The following is a 13,575-nucleotide window of genomic DNA, read 5'->3' on the forward strand; positions in this document are numbered from 1 at the left end:
GTTTTTGTAATGGTCAAGTCATTTGGCTAGCTATAGAGATGTTGCTTCTCCAATATCTCACCCATTTTATACGTCTAGACATTCGGCATAACCTTAAAATTCAACAATCATGCCGAATTGGGAAATTAAATATCGCATAAAATCGAGTAAATCATTTAATCTAGCTAAGGCATATATTTGACTTTTAAGAAAAAATTATTCTCCACCCAGAGTTCATGTATAAATGAAAATAATGCAGGTGGAGGCAGATGTCTGGAGATCAAAGTTCATTCAAGAAGCAGTAAAGAATGTCTCCCACTTTGACTGGAAAAACTTTCAAAACGAGACTGTCAAACGGATGTTCTGGAAGATAACTATAAATGTAGGACCGACAGCTCTTAGCGATCCGGAAAAAGTGAAGAAGGTATATAAAAAGACAATGTAGCTGATATCTAATAAATGAACAAAAGAAAATTCCTTGTCATTGCTGCAAAACACTATATATTTATATATATATATATATATATGTTCCAGTTAGGCAACGTTATAGCCGAGATGAAGAAGATATACAGCGAGGCAGATGTATGCAATGTCACTCAGGGCGACTGTTTAGACATGGAATTTGGTCAGTTTTAGAACATGGCTTACGAAAATACAAATTTGCAAAATTGAATCTTACTTTTAGCTCACATGAGCTTAAAGCTAAAGAGAGCTTTTTTGATCGAAAGTTTCCGGCTTCCGTCTGCTGTCTGTCAGTTTTCGTCTGTAAACTTTTCACATTTTCGACTTCTTCTAGGACTATACGGAGCCAATTTCAACCAAATTTGCCACAAACCATCCTTGGTTGAAGGGGATTCAAGTATGTTCAAATAAAGAGCCAGGGTCTCTTTCAAGGGAGGATAATTAGGAATTTGTAAAATTTCGGTGCAATCTTTTAATCTTCTCCCCAAGAACTAATTGTCCAGAAAGAAAATATAGATTTTCTGATAAAACTTATTGACAATTGTGTAGATTCAAGTTTGTTCAAATCATGACCTCTTTGGGTATATACGTAGGGTAGGGCCAAAATGGGAGAGCAAAATTTTACATTGGAATGTATATTTTTAAAAAAAAATCTTCTTTTCAAGGACAGCAGAGCCTTGATTAGTCATATAAATATGAAAGTATCCTTAGGTTGCACATTTAAGTTTGTTTAAGCATAGTCCCAGGGGGTGGTTTGGTCCACAATATGGGAAAAATAAAAGAACAGGGTCATGATAAGTGATATTAATATGTAATTTTGCAAGCCTCCTTAGAATGTGCTGATTCAAGTTTTATCATATCGACAGTATGGGAAACCCCGTCAACAGAAAGTATTCTAATGCATAGTATAAATAAACAGAGTAGCAAACTATAAAAAGTAATGTGTCGATATCGAAAGTACATCGTGTCTTGGACGTAACTTGGACATGTCCAAGACCGAATTTGATGTCGATATCGATAATATCGACAATGTCATATCGATCATGATCAGCATAATGAAATTGGAAATGCAGGTTATTATATGCAAGACTGAGTGCTATGTGGATATCATCGACGATATCGATAAAAGGGCAAACTAAGAAAACAGTAAGTATATACCCACAATATATCATAAAGAAATACAGGCACAAGGTCAAAAAAGACCATTTACTGACGAACATGATTCGATATTGATATGATATCATCGATATGACGATATCGACGGCAAAGCAACCATTTAAATATTATGTAAAGTATTTAAACATACACATAGGTACAAAATGGCATGGTAGGAAAAACGGTACTGACCAATGCCCGAGCAAACCTGATTCGATATCGGAGCGATATCGACGATATCCACAATCAGGGAAATGTCCTAATTATAAAGTAGGCGTATTCAATTACCTCACATACGAAAAAAAAGCAATGTTAAAGGTGATAACAATCAGTCATTGAACAATCATAATGCTATATATCAATACGATATGGGAAACCCCGTCCACAAAAAGTTTTCTAATGGATGGTATGAAGAAAGAGTAGCAAAAGCGTCAAAATACTGAAGTGTGTATACATAATATTACAGGACTGACTCCAATCATGGCGGATAACAGAAATTACGATACTTTACTGCGGGCCTGGAAGGGGTGGAGAGACGCCAGCGGGAAACGGATCAGGGACCTATACACGCAATACGTCAATCTGGCAAACGAGGGGGTCCGGGAAGCACCCGGGGGTAAGGTAGAACAAAGCTATTACAAAGCAAGATAACTCATTCTGATGAATTGATATAAAGAGCATTTATTTCTCTTTTAAAAAAAATAAATGCCTAATGATAACTTTGACGCTAATAAAAATCATTTCATTTAATAATGACAGTGATTTTAGGCAGACAAAATAATTATTACAAAGGCATATTACAAACCTTAAATTAGCTAACATTCTGATAACATAAATAGCTTCCAATCTTAGAAAAGTCAAGCATACATTCCAGATCTCTATATATTATTATGACACAGCTGCAGATTCACAAAATAAATCGGCATTTCCAAGTAGTAGTTACCGTATAAGTTTTTATTGGTTTTCTCTTGATACCCTATAGAGAGGTTAAAAGGTCACGAGAAGGCGCAGCCTTCGAGTGACCTTTTAACCTCTCTATAGGCTATCTAGAGAAAACCAATAAAAAAACTTATACGGTAAGTCACATGTACCATAGCACTCTCAGATTTCCTAATATGGCAGAGAGATGATGTATAAGTTACAAATAAATTTCCTAATATGGTTTGTCACCTGACATAATTATAATTTCACGCGCTATACACTGTGCATATATATTACATTTTATTGCACATTTTGTGCACTTGCAATCAAAAAGCGAAAATGGACAAACACAGAGCAATGAGCATTGATCTGGATTTTCTTGAACTTCCGCAAAATTTTGAATGGGACAATTTTATCGATGATCAAGCTCTCTCACAGATAGGCCAGATGATAGAGGACGAAGTAAACGTGTTTGATGGTATTGGGGATTTATCTCTTACTCAAACGGATTTTAATTTGACCCAGGAGATGGTTACACCTGAAAATGTTATACAGCAGTTGGACCATTCTGACGATCGATTTGGAAAGTTTAACGATGACGACGATATGGAAAAACATTGTAAAGTCTACCGAGAATAAATTAAAGATTTTGAATAAAATTTAATTGATTTTGTATGCAATTTAAGACATGCACCGCCTATAGGTTATGAAGGCTCCGCCCACGGGTTATGGTGTAGATAACCCATAGTTAAAACAAAAGAAAACATGGCGGCCTATGGTACATCTTTTAATGAATTATTGCAAATCTATATGATTCATTCAAAGCGCATTTTTATCGAAATTGTATGTTGATTACTTTTGGAGATTTATTGCGAACATGGTTGAAAGCAGCAAAAATCAGTATTCGTGTTTTTAGTCAGGTCAGCGTTGTTACACAGTATCAAAACTGGACAAATTCTTCTTCTAAATTTATTATTTTTTTCTTATCGTTAAAATCTGAAAACAATATTCAGAGATGTCTTGCGGATAGACAGACAGCCTCTTAGTAACTCTGAGGTCAGGGGTACGTTTTTCTGTTATAGATTACGCAGACATGGGGGAGTATTTGCGGGATTGGTACGAATCCTCCACGTTCCAGAGGGATGTGACGGAACTACTGAGACAGCTACAGCCCTTGTACTCCCAGCTCCACGCATACGTGAGGGCTCGTCTACAGGAGCAATATCCTCAGCACCGCTTTCCCAAGTCTGGCCATATACCAGCACATATCCTTGGTAAGGTTGTATGACATATTGAAGCGCGGTATAAACATAGCCTATGTAAGGTCATCTGACATACTGAGGCGTAGTATAAACATACCCTGTGTAAGGTCTTCTCACATACTGAGGCGTTGTATAAACATATCCTGTGTAAGGTCGTCTCACATACTGAGGCGTTGTATAAACATATCCTGTGTAAGGTCGCCTGACATACTGAGGCGTTGTATAAACATATCCTGTGTAAGATTGTCTGACATACTGAGTTGTAGAAACATATCCTGTGTAAGGTCATCTGACATATGAAGCGTTATATAAACATATCCCGTGTAAGGTCGTCTGATATACTGAAGCATTGTATAAACATATCCTGTGTAAGATTGTCTGACATACTGAGTTGTAGAAACATATCCTGTGTAAGGTCGTCTGACATATGAAGCGTTGTATAAACATATCCTGTGTAAGGTCGTCTGATATATGAAGCGTTGTATAAACATATCCTGTGTAAGGTCTTCTGACATATGAAGCGTTGTATAAACATATCCTGTGTAAGGTCTTCTGACATATGAAGCGTTGTATAAACATATCCTGTGTAAGGTCTTCTGACATATGAAGCGTTGTATAAACATATCCTGTGTAAGGTCGTCTGATATATGAAGCGTTGTATAAACATATCCTGTGTTAGGTCGTCTGACATATGAAGCGTTGTATAAACATATCCTGTCTAAGGTCGTCTCACATACTGAGGCGTTGTATAAACATATCCTGTCTAAGGTCGTCTGATATACTGAAGCATTGTATAAACATATCCTGTGTAAGATTGTCTGACATACTGAGTTGTAGAAACATATCCTGTGTAAGGTCGTCTGACATATGAAGCGTTGTATAAACATATCTTGTGTAAGGTCGTCTGATATATGAAGCGTTGTATAAACATATCCTGTGTAAGGTCTTCTGACATATGAAGCGTTGTATAAACATATCCTGTGTAAGGTCTTCTGACATATGAAGCGTTGTATAAACATATCCTGTGTAAGGTCTTCTGACATATGAAGCGTTGTATAAACATATCCTGTGTAAGGTCGTCTGATATATGAAGCGTTGTATAAACATATCCTGTGTTAGGTCGTCTGACATATGAAGCGTTGTATAAACATATCCTGTCTAAGGTCGTCTGACATATGAAGCGTTGTATAAACATATCCTTTGTAAGGTCGTCTGATATACTGAAGCGTTGTATAAACATATCCTTTGTAAGGTCGTCTGACATATGAAGTGTTGTATAAACATATCTTGTGTAAGGTCGTCTGATATACTGAAGAATCGTAGTGTAAAATAAACAGAGAGACCCAAAGCACAAAGGCACTAATTGTAGTCAATTTGTTATCGCTCAGTAGCTGCAAAAGTTGTTTTGCAAGAAAATTTAACATTTAATTTTGTGTTTTCAGGAAATATGTGGGCTCAAAACTGGGAGAATGTGTACCACATAGTTCAGCCTTACAAAGACAGACCGGAAATAGAGGTTACATCTTCACTCAAAAAACAGGTAATATATTCAGACCTGCTAGAGGAGATTAATAAAATCAGTACTGAACACGCATGCTAATAAGTAACGGAAGGTTAAATTGACGGATATATTGAAATAAACATTGCTTATAACCCAGGCCCTAAGGAAGCAATATCAGTTGGGGGGGGGGGGGCACAGCTATACATTTTCGGTTTTAAAAAAATGTCATTAGACGTTTGTATTGAGGGGGCACAAGCATATAGTAGCTATGTTTTCTATAGTAGTCTATATATCGGCAAAATTATTGGGGCATGGCCCCCTCGTGCCCCCCCCCCCCAAATTTTCAAGGTGCAAAAATATGAAATATTTCATAGTATATTGATATTGATATAATGCTAGTACTTAGTATAAGTCTGCTGTAACAAGCCCTGGCATAATCATTAATCTTTTTAAGACTGTTTGAACTTAACATTGTCTACTACTTCCGTTTTTCTGTTACAGCACTACAACGTGACGGACATATTTAGGACGGCAGAATATTTTTACACCAGTCTGGGGTTACCTTCTCTGCCAGAGAGCTTTTGGGAAAAGTCTATGTTGTCAAAACCAACAGACGGTCGCAAAGTCGTATGTCATCCATCTGCATGGGATTTCGGCAACGGCAAAGACTTTAGGTATCAATCAGTTACAAATCCCTCGCAGAATTCAATGTATATTTAAAGAGTTTGATCCGAGGAACAGGGTCTGTTTGATAGACGTGTGAAAACGTGACTGGAATCGTGCAAATACTAACACAGATCTCAGAGGTGTGAATAATTTGATATATATTGCAATATATTTGAAACGCCATTCATCTTAGTTTTAGTTGCTGTACAAGATAATTACATGATACAACACTTCAGAATCAGCTCTGATACTAAATTGACCTCATTATTGGTCGTATTAATAATTGATTGATTTTGTCTCCTCTTCGACAAAGGGACGAGTTTTTTATTCTAAATGTTTGTTCCTGGTTTTCTAACTAATGTGGTCGTGTTAAATTCATTTTTTAAATTAAAAAAATCTGGTGTATTTGTCATAACGATAAATCATTATAAGACGATATGTTGAGGAATCATGGCCCAGGTGCATGCCTTGACCTTTAGTTTTGTTCTTGGTCGTATTAAGTCTTATTAAATCTGTCCCGAAAAGATTCTTTCATATCCCAAATTTATGACATTTTAGATAAGACGTCATAACCTACGAATGTAATGGACCTCAGATTTAATATGTTTGGCAATAAATAGCTACTCAAGATCAGAACTATGTCTTATGTATCTTTAAATGAAAGCATATAATTTTTCTCTATGTCGCGAATTGTTTCAGACAGTAAAGGATGCATTTAATTGAATATTTCCTTTTATTGGCCTTACAAATTTCTATCGATGGTCCATTTTAGTGTGAAAGTAACATATTTTATATATGATTGTAGGATAAAGATGTGTACCGCCATCACGATGCCGGAGCTGATTGTTGTTCACCATGAGATGGGACACATTATGTATGACATGTTATATAAAAACCAGCACATTGTATTCAGGGAAGGCGCAAACCCGGGTAAACGGATGAATATAGTTTTCTTTCATTTTTTCATAACCCCTCCCCCTCCTCAGATTTGATTAAGGATTTATTCATTTAATTTCCTTTATCTTGTTCACAGTCAGATGTTCCTTTTTTCATTTTGGATGCAGTTGTATTTAGCATGTTTATTTACTTTTTTTAAGTTTCAAAGAAAACAATAAGATGTGATCAAGCTAATCCCTCCCTCCGCATGTAAAAACAAGAGGCCCATGGGCCACATCGCTCACCTGAGCACACTGGCTAGACTAAGGCACAAATCAGTTCAGTAATGAACGGGGGGGGGGGGGGGGGCTTGAATTTTAAACTACCTGATGATGCTTTCATGTCAATATAACAAATGAATTTGTTGTACTTGAGAAGATTTTAAAAAAATTTTCCCATTTATTCCTTTGTAAAAATTTGATCCCCCATTGTAGCTCCTCCCCATCTCAGGGGTCATCATTTGAACAAACTTGAATCTACATTACCCGAGGATGCTTCAATATCAATAAGACTAACATAGCTTTTCTGTTCTTGAGAAGAAATTTTTTTTTCTATATGTTCTTATGTAAAACTTTCGATCCCCCTTTGGGCCCCACCCTACCCCCGGGGGTCATCATTTGAACAAAATTGAATCTACACTACCTGAGGATGCTTCCATATAAATTTGACTCATCATGGCTTTGCTGTTCTTGAGAAGAAGATTTTTCCTATATATTTCTATGTAAAACTTTGATCCTTCATTGTGGCCCCGCCCTACCCCCGGGGGTCATCATTTGAACAAACATGAATCTACACTACCTGAGGATGCTTCCATATAAATATGACTCTTCATGGCTTCACTGTTCTTGAAAAGAAGATTTTTAAAGATTTTTCCTATATAATTCTAAGTAAAATTTGGATCCTCCATTGTGGCCCCGCCCTACCCCCAGGGGTCATCATTTGAACAAACTTGAATCTACACTACCTGAGGATGCTTCCGTATAAATATGACTCTTCATGGCTTTACTGTTCTTGAGAAGAAGATTTTTAAAGATTTTTCCTATATATTTCTATGTAAAATTTGGATCCTCCATTGTGGCCCCGCCCTACCCCCAGGGGTCATGATTTGAACAAAATTGAATCTACACTTCCTGAGGATGCTTCCATATAAATATGACTCTTCATGGCTTTACTGTTCTTGAGAAGAAGATTTTTAAAGATTTTTCCTATATATTTCTATGTAAAACTTTGATCCTCCATTGTGGCCCCGCCCTACCCCCGGGGGTCATCATTTGAACAAATTTGAATCTACACTTCCTGAGGATGCTTCCATATAAATATGACTCTTCATGGCTTTACTGTTCTTGAGAAGAAGATTTTTAAAGATTTTTCCTATATATTTCTATGTAAAACTTTGATCCTCCATTGTGGCCCCGCCCTACCCCCGGGGGTCATCATTTGAACAAATTTGAATCTACACTTCCTGAGGATGCTTCCATATAAATATGACTCTTCATGGCTTTACTGTTCTTGAGAAGAAGATTTTTAAAGATTTTTCCTATATATTTCTATGTAAAACTTTGATCCTCCATTGTGGCCCCGCCCTACCCCCGGGGGTCATGATTTGAACAAACTTGAATCTACACTACCTGAGGATGCTTCCATATAAATATGACTCTTCATGGCTTTACTGTTCTTGAGAAGAAGATTTTTAAAGATTTTTCCTATATATTTCTATGTAAAACTTTGATCCTCCATTGTGGCCCCGCCCTACCCCCGGGGGTCATGATTTGAACAAACTTGAATCTACACTACCTGGGGATGCTTCCATATAAATATGACTCTTCATGGCTTTACTGTTCTTGAGAAGAAGATTTTTAAAGATTTTTCCTATATATTTCTATGTAAAACTTTGATCCTCCATTGTGGCCCCGCCCTACCCCCGGGGGTCATGATTTGAACAAACTTGAATCTACACTACCTGGGGATGCTTCCATATGAGTTTCATCTTTCCTGGCCCTGTGGTTCTGGAGAAGAAGATTTTTTAAAGATGCTATTAATTTTTCACTAATTCTTAATTATCTCCCCTTGAAAGAAGGCGTGGCCCTTCATTTGAACAAACTTGAATCCCCTTCACCCAAGGATGCTTTGTGGCAAGTTTGGTTGAAATTGGCCCAGTGGTTCTGGAGAAGAAGTCGAAAATGTGAAAAGTTTACAGACAGACGGACAGACGGACAGACGGACTACAGACAAAATGTGATCAGAAAAGCTCACTTGAGCTTTCAGCTCAGGTGAGCTAAAAATGAAAAATAAAATAAGTCATTTATATATATAAAAAAAAAATCCTTGATATTGCTTGATCCCATTCACTTTGCAAATCTGCAGGCGTAAAAAAGAGTAGGTCTTCTTTTTTTTAAAAAAAAAAAATATTGCAGTTAAAGTGTGTCACTGGAATTTCGTTCAATGACAGTGATAGATAACATGAAACGAGGAAACGCAAAAATTCTGCAGATGTTACACTCCGATTTGCCTGATAAGTACACCTATGTAAACTTAATATGTTTAAACATTTAAAAAAAAAAAACGTGAACTTTAATGCTCAGTAATTTAAAAGTTTGAAGTAAATATTGTTGTCCTAAAAATCAACATCACCACACATACTTCTATAGCTGTTTCCCATTGATTTTATCGATATACATAAATAGTAACAGTGTATTTTAAAAAGTAATAGAAAATGAGAATGATAAAGTATTAGAAACATCAGGTTTTACCCTAACTAAACACAGCAGTGTTCCTTTAGATTCAAATTTCAATTTGACTATTTGCAATATACAATCGAAGGGGAGTTGTCAAATGTTCACAGTATTGGATCTGATAACCAAAACACAAATGATATTACTCCTTAATTTCAAAGTAATTTGAAACTTTAGATACATTTTTATAACGAAATCTTGTGTAACAGAGAATTGAGCATGGACACAATTACAAATCAGATATAAATCATTATAACCAATTAAGAGGGGGTATACATTATTATAAACAACCCAATGACTATATAGTGTATAAACAGAGCATGAAAATTGTTTTAGACTTATGGAGTATTTTACAGTTTGCCGAGGTCGTTGAGTTCATTTCAGAACTCAGATGTATTGCTCACTTTCTCTTCCAGTTATTAGAGAAGATTTATAAAATAATTTTTATTTATACCTTAAGGTTTTCATGAAGCCATTGGAGATTTGATGGCTCTGTCCGTGTCAACACCTTCTCATTTGAAGAAAATTGGACTGCTGGACCGTGTACAGAACGACACAGGTGACAAACACTAATTATACAATCCAGGAATCAAATATCTTCTGAATAAATATGCATAAATAAACAGGGGTTATACTAGAAGATATAAGGAAACCTTTGTTTGAATCAGTAGAAGTTTTTTTTTTGTATCAGTCAATCACATATTTTCTCATTCCATCCGTGGAAAGAAAATGCAAATTCTTCAACGTTACGTTTAACTATGAAAGAAAAAAGAATACATGTATGTAAAAATCTAAATCAAGATCAATGTTTTACAGAGAGTGAGCTAAACTTTCTGATGGCACAAGCTCTCCGGAAGATTACCTTCCTTCCATTTGGTTATCTGATTGACCAATGGCGATGGAGCGTATTTAGCGGGAATACTACGGATTCTAATTACAACAAACACTGGTGGGATCTAAGGTTAGAGTAACATAGCAAACTCATACATTACGGAAGAGTATATATGTCTCTTTAATAGGCTATGAACAATCGCATTCTAACCGAGCCATCTTGCAAATGTACCAATTAACGTGCGGTTTTCCTGCGACTTTTTTCATATTATTTAAAAAAAATGTGAGCAAACAGTTTAAACAAATTCTGCATTGTTCTGCAATGTTGAAACCTCTAAATCCCGTTTAACACAAGAAAGACTATTTTATTGTTAAAGCAACTTTTGTGATCGGTCTCGGCCGATCATGGTTGATGCAATGTGAAGCATACCATTAGCGCGCACATGACCCAACGGACTACTCTGTTAACTGTCCACTGCCAGATACATGTAAATCTGTCATAACATATGAAGTATTAAAGAGCTTTTTCAATGCATTTACTTTGAGGTTCAAACATTTTTACAGTTACATGTTGAATAAATTTACGTTTTCTTTATATGCGCAATAATTTCATTAACTTCTGAAACGGAAGTACACCCTTTTCCTTCAGAATAAAGTTAATTCGTTCATTGGTGGTTCGAGTAAATCTAACTCGTACGTTAGTTTATTAGTTAATTGACTGTTCTGTACATTATGTGCTATTGGCCGCTAATACTCATGTCGCAAGTCTGACATCTCAATATTAAACTTCCCGATCACTTCCCTTAAAAAAGGAAAACCTGTTTTACTCTTTCGTAAGTCTTACACGTATTGGCAAAAAGTCAACTTGTTAGAAAGTGTTTCGGGAAAAAATAAATCCTACACAAATCTAAGTTAATAAAAAGATCATTAAAAATGCCTGAAGATGTTAATGCACATGCCTGTTTATATATTCCGATCGTGTCTTCAACAAACTTGTTTTTCTTCAGTTGTTGAAAATGTTGATGGCTGGTTAAAATGAAGAATGTTGTCGATTGATATAAAATTGAAAAGGTAATTAGAATGAATTTTCGACGATAATGTTTAATTGTTTTAATCCGTACAGATATGCAATTAAAAACATTCTGTAAATAAAAACTTATCAGTTTTGTGGACTGGTATAACTCCCTTTTTTTTCTTATAATTTACAAAAATATCATTTTTTTGGGTCACCTGAGTCGCTCAGGTGACCAACTGCTATCTGTTTTTTTATCTGGTTATAAAAATAACAAGGGTGTCTCTTCCAAAATTGTGAAATATATGGCCTCAGGGGTCAGGGGTTCTGGTGGTGGTGGAGGGGGCTGTATTGATTGTATAGTGAAAATGCATTATTGCTTTGAAAATCTTCTTCTCTGTTCCTGGGTATTTGGCAGATAAACTGCAGTGCATAGTTGTGATGAGCAAGAGTGCTTCTTCCAAACTTGTGAAATCTGTGACCCAAGGGTCAGGGGTTCAGGTGTTGTGGGGGAGGGGGGGGGGGGCTCAATGATCATATAGCGAAACTGCATTATTTATTTGAAATGTGTTTTTCTTTGCTTCTGGGAATTAAGCAGGTAAATGTATGGTTATGATAAGCATGTGTGCCTCTTTCCAAAGTTTTGAATTTTGTGGCCCCTACATGTAGGTCAGGGGTTCTAGTTTAAGGGTGGGGATGTGTTGAATCCATTGTAAAAATGCATTACACTTTTTTTTTTTAATTTCTTCTCTGTTCCGGGGCATCTAGGGGGCAAACAGAGAACAAAGTTGTAGTGAGCAAAAGATATTTTTACCAGATTTCTTAAATTCTGGACGACTTGGTCAAGCGTTGGTGCTGGACATGGCTCTATTTTGTATTCTACAGAGAGAAGTTATTTCTCTCTGCTATTCACCTATGATAATTAAGCACTATAAATAATTTGATAGAAAAGGTCAATTGAATAAGAAAATTATTCAAGAATTTTTATTATATGTAATACAAAAAGTACTTTCATAGTTTTTAATGGTCAAGTAGACCTGTAAATGATAGATAAATAAAAATGATATAAAAATACCTTATCTTTGTACATTAAATGTTTTTCAAAGACCGAGAGAGGCCAATGAAAGAGAATGGGATGGGCTAACTAAAAGGGCTTATGCACTCTTTTTTTTTGTTGTTTAATTAGGCAAGTAAGTAGATCTATTTCAAGATTTGTTACTGAGTATTAAACTCATTATTTTGTTGATCCCTGATCATCCTATTCCTCTTACTTTTTGGCAACATTAGCTTCATTTATCAGTTTATTTTATTTCATACTTCTATGGATCTTTTACAGTATTGTATTATGGTCAGGTGACCGTTAAGACCTTAAGGCCTCTTGTTTTATTAATAGTGATACAATACAGACTCATTGTTTTAAGGTTTCTTATATGTTTCTTTTTATTTTTGTCAAATTTCTTTAATTAAGCTCTTCGACATTTAAAATTAACACTAAACTTTCTAGTTTTTTCTTCAGATGCCGGTATCAAGGAATTAACCCTCCTGTTGAGAGAAGCGAGGAGGATTTTGATCCTGGTGCTAAATATCATATCCCATCTGGTACCCCATATATCAGGTAATAATCACATCCCGTCTGGTACCCCGTATATCAGGTAATAATCATTTCCCATCTGATACCCCGTATATCGGGTAATAATCATATTCCATCTGGTACCCCGTATATCAGGTAATTATCCCATCTGGTACCCCGTATATCAGGTAATTATCCCATCTGGTACCCCGTATATCAGGTAATAATTATATCCCATCTGGTACCCCGTACATCAGGTAATAATCATATCCCATCTGGTACCCCGTATATCAGGTAGTAATATTTCGCAGGTTACCTCTTACAAGGGTAGTTAGAATAGATATTGTCTGCTACCGGTTATTCATCTATCCTTCCGTTTTCAGTAGATTGGAAGTGATGAAAGAATTAGAAAGAAAACATGAATAATATGATTTGGTTCCAGCTGACAAAGCTTGTAACAATAAAGTCTTTGTTTATAAGGCTCATTATTACCTGGTAATCCAATACAGTACTCAGAGTTTCATTTTAAAAAAAAAGAAATTCTTCAT

General features: G+C 35.8%; 1 protein-coding gene across 1 annotated transcript in view; it reads left to right on the top strand.

Annotated features, from left to right (window-relative positions):
- The first annotated feature begins 238 nt into the window (after positions 1–238).
- Positions 239–13,575, top strand: part of LOC133191094 (uncharacterized) — a 64,593-nt gene continuing 51,256 nt past the window's right edge. The window contains exons 1-10 of the mRNA XM_061326782.1: positions 239–403; positions 514–604; positions 2,063–2,212; positions 3,600–3,791; positions 5,222–5,319; positions 5,782–5,954; positions 6,752–6,876; positions 10,075–10,173; positions 10,431–10,575; positions 12,974–13,072. Of these exons, the coding sequence (XP_061182766.1) occupies positions 338–403; positions 514–604; positions 2,063–2,212; positions 3,600–3,791; positions 5,222–5,319; positions 5,782–5,954; positions 6,752–6,876; positions 10,075–10,173; positions 10,431–10,575; positions 12,974–13,072 (1,238 nt within the window). The 5' untranslated portion in view covers positions 239–337. The remainder of the gene's footprint in view (positions 404–513; positions 605–2,062; positions 2,213–3,599; positions 3,792–5,221; positions 5,320–5,781; positions 5,955–6,751; positions 6,877–10,074; positions 10,174–10,430; positions 10,576–12,973; positions 13,073–13,575) is intronic.

The sequence above is a fragment of the Saccostrea echinata genome, unplaced genomic scaffold, assembly GCF_033153115.1.
Source record: "Saccostrea echinata isolate AGI-Se365-2 ecotype Australia unplaced genomic scaffold, CSIRO_AGI_Sech_v1 ptg000023l, whole genome shotgun sequence".
In the NCBI taxonomy this organism is placed as follows: domain Eukaryota; kingdom Metazoa; phylum Mollusca; class Bivalvia; order Ostreida; family Ostreidae; genus Saccostrea; species Saccostrea echinata.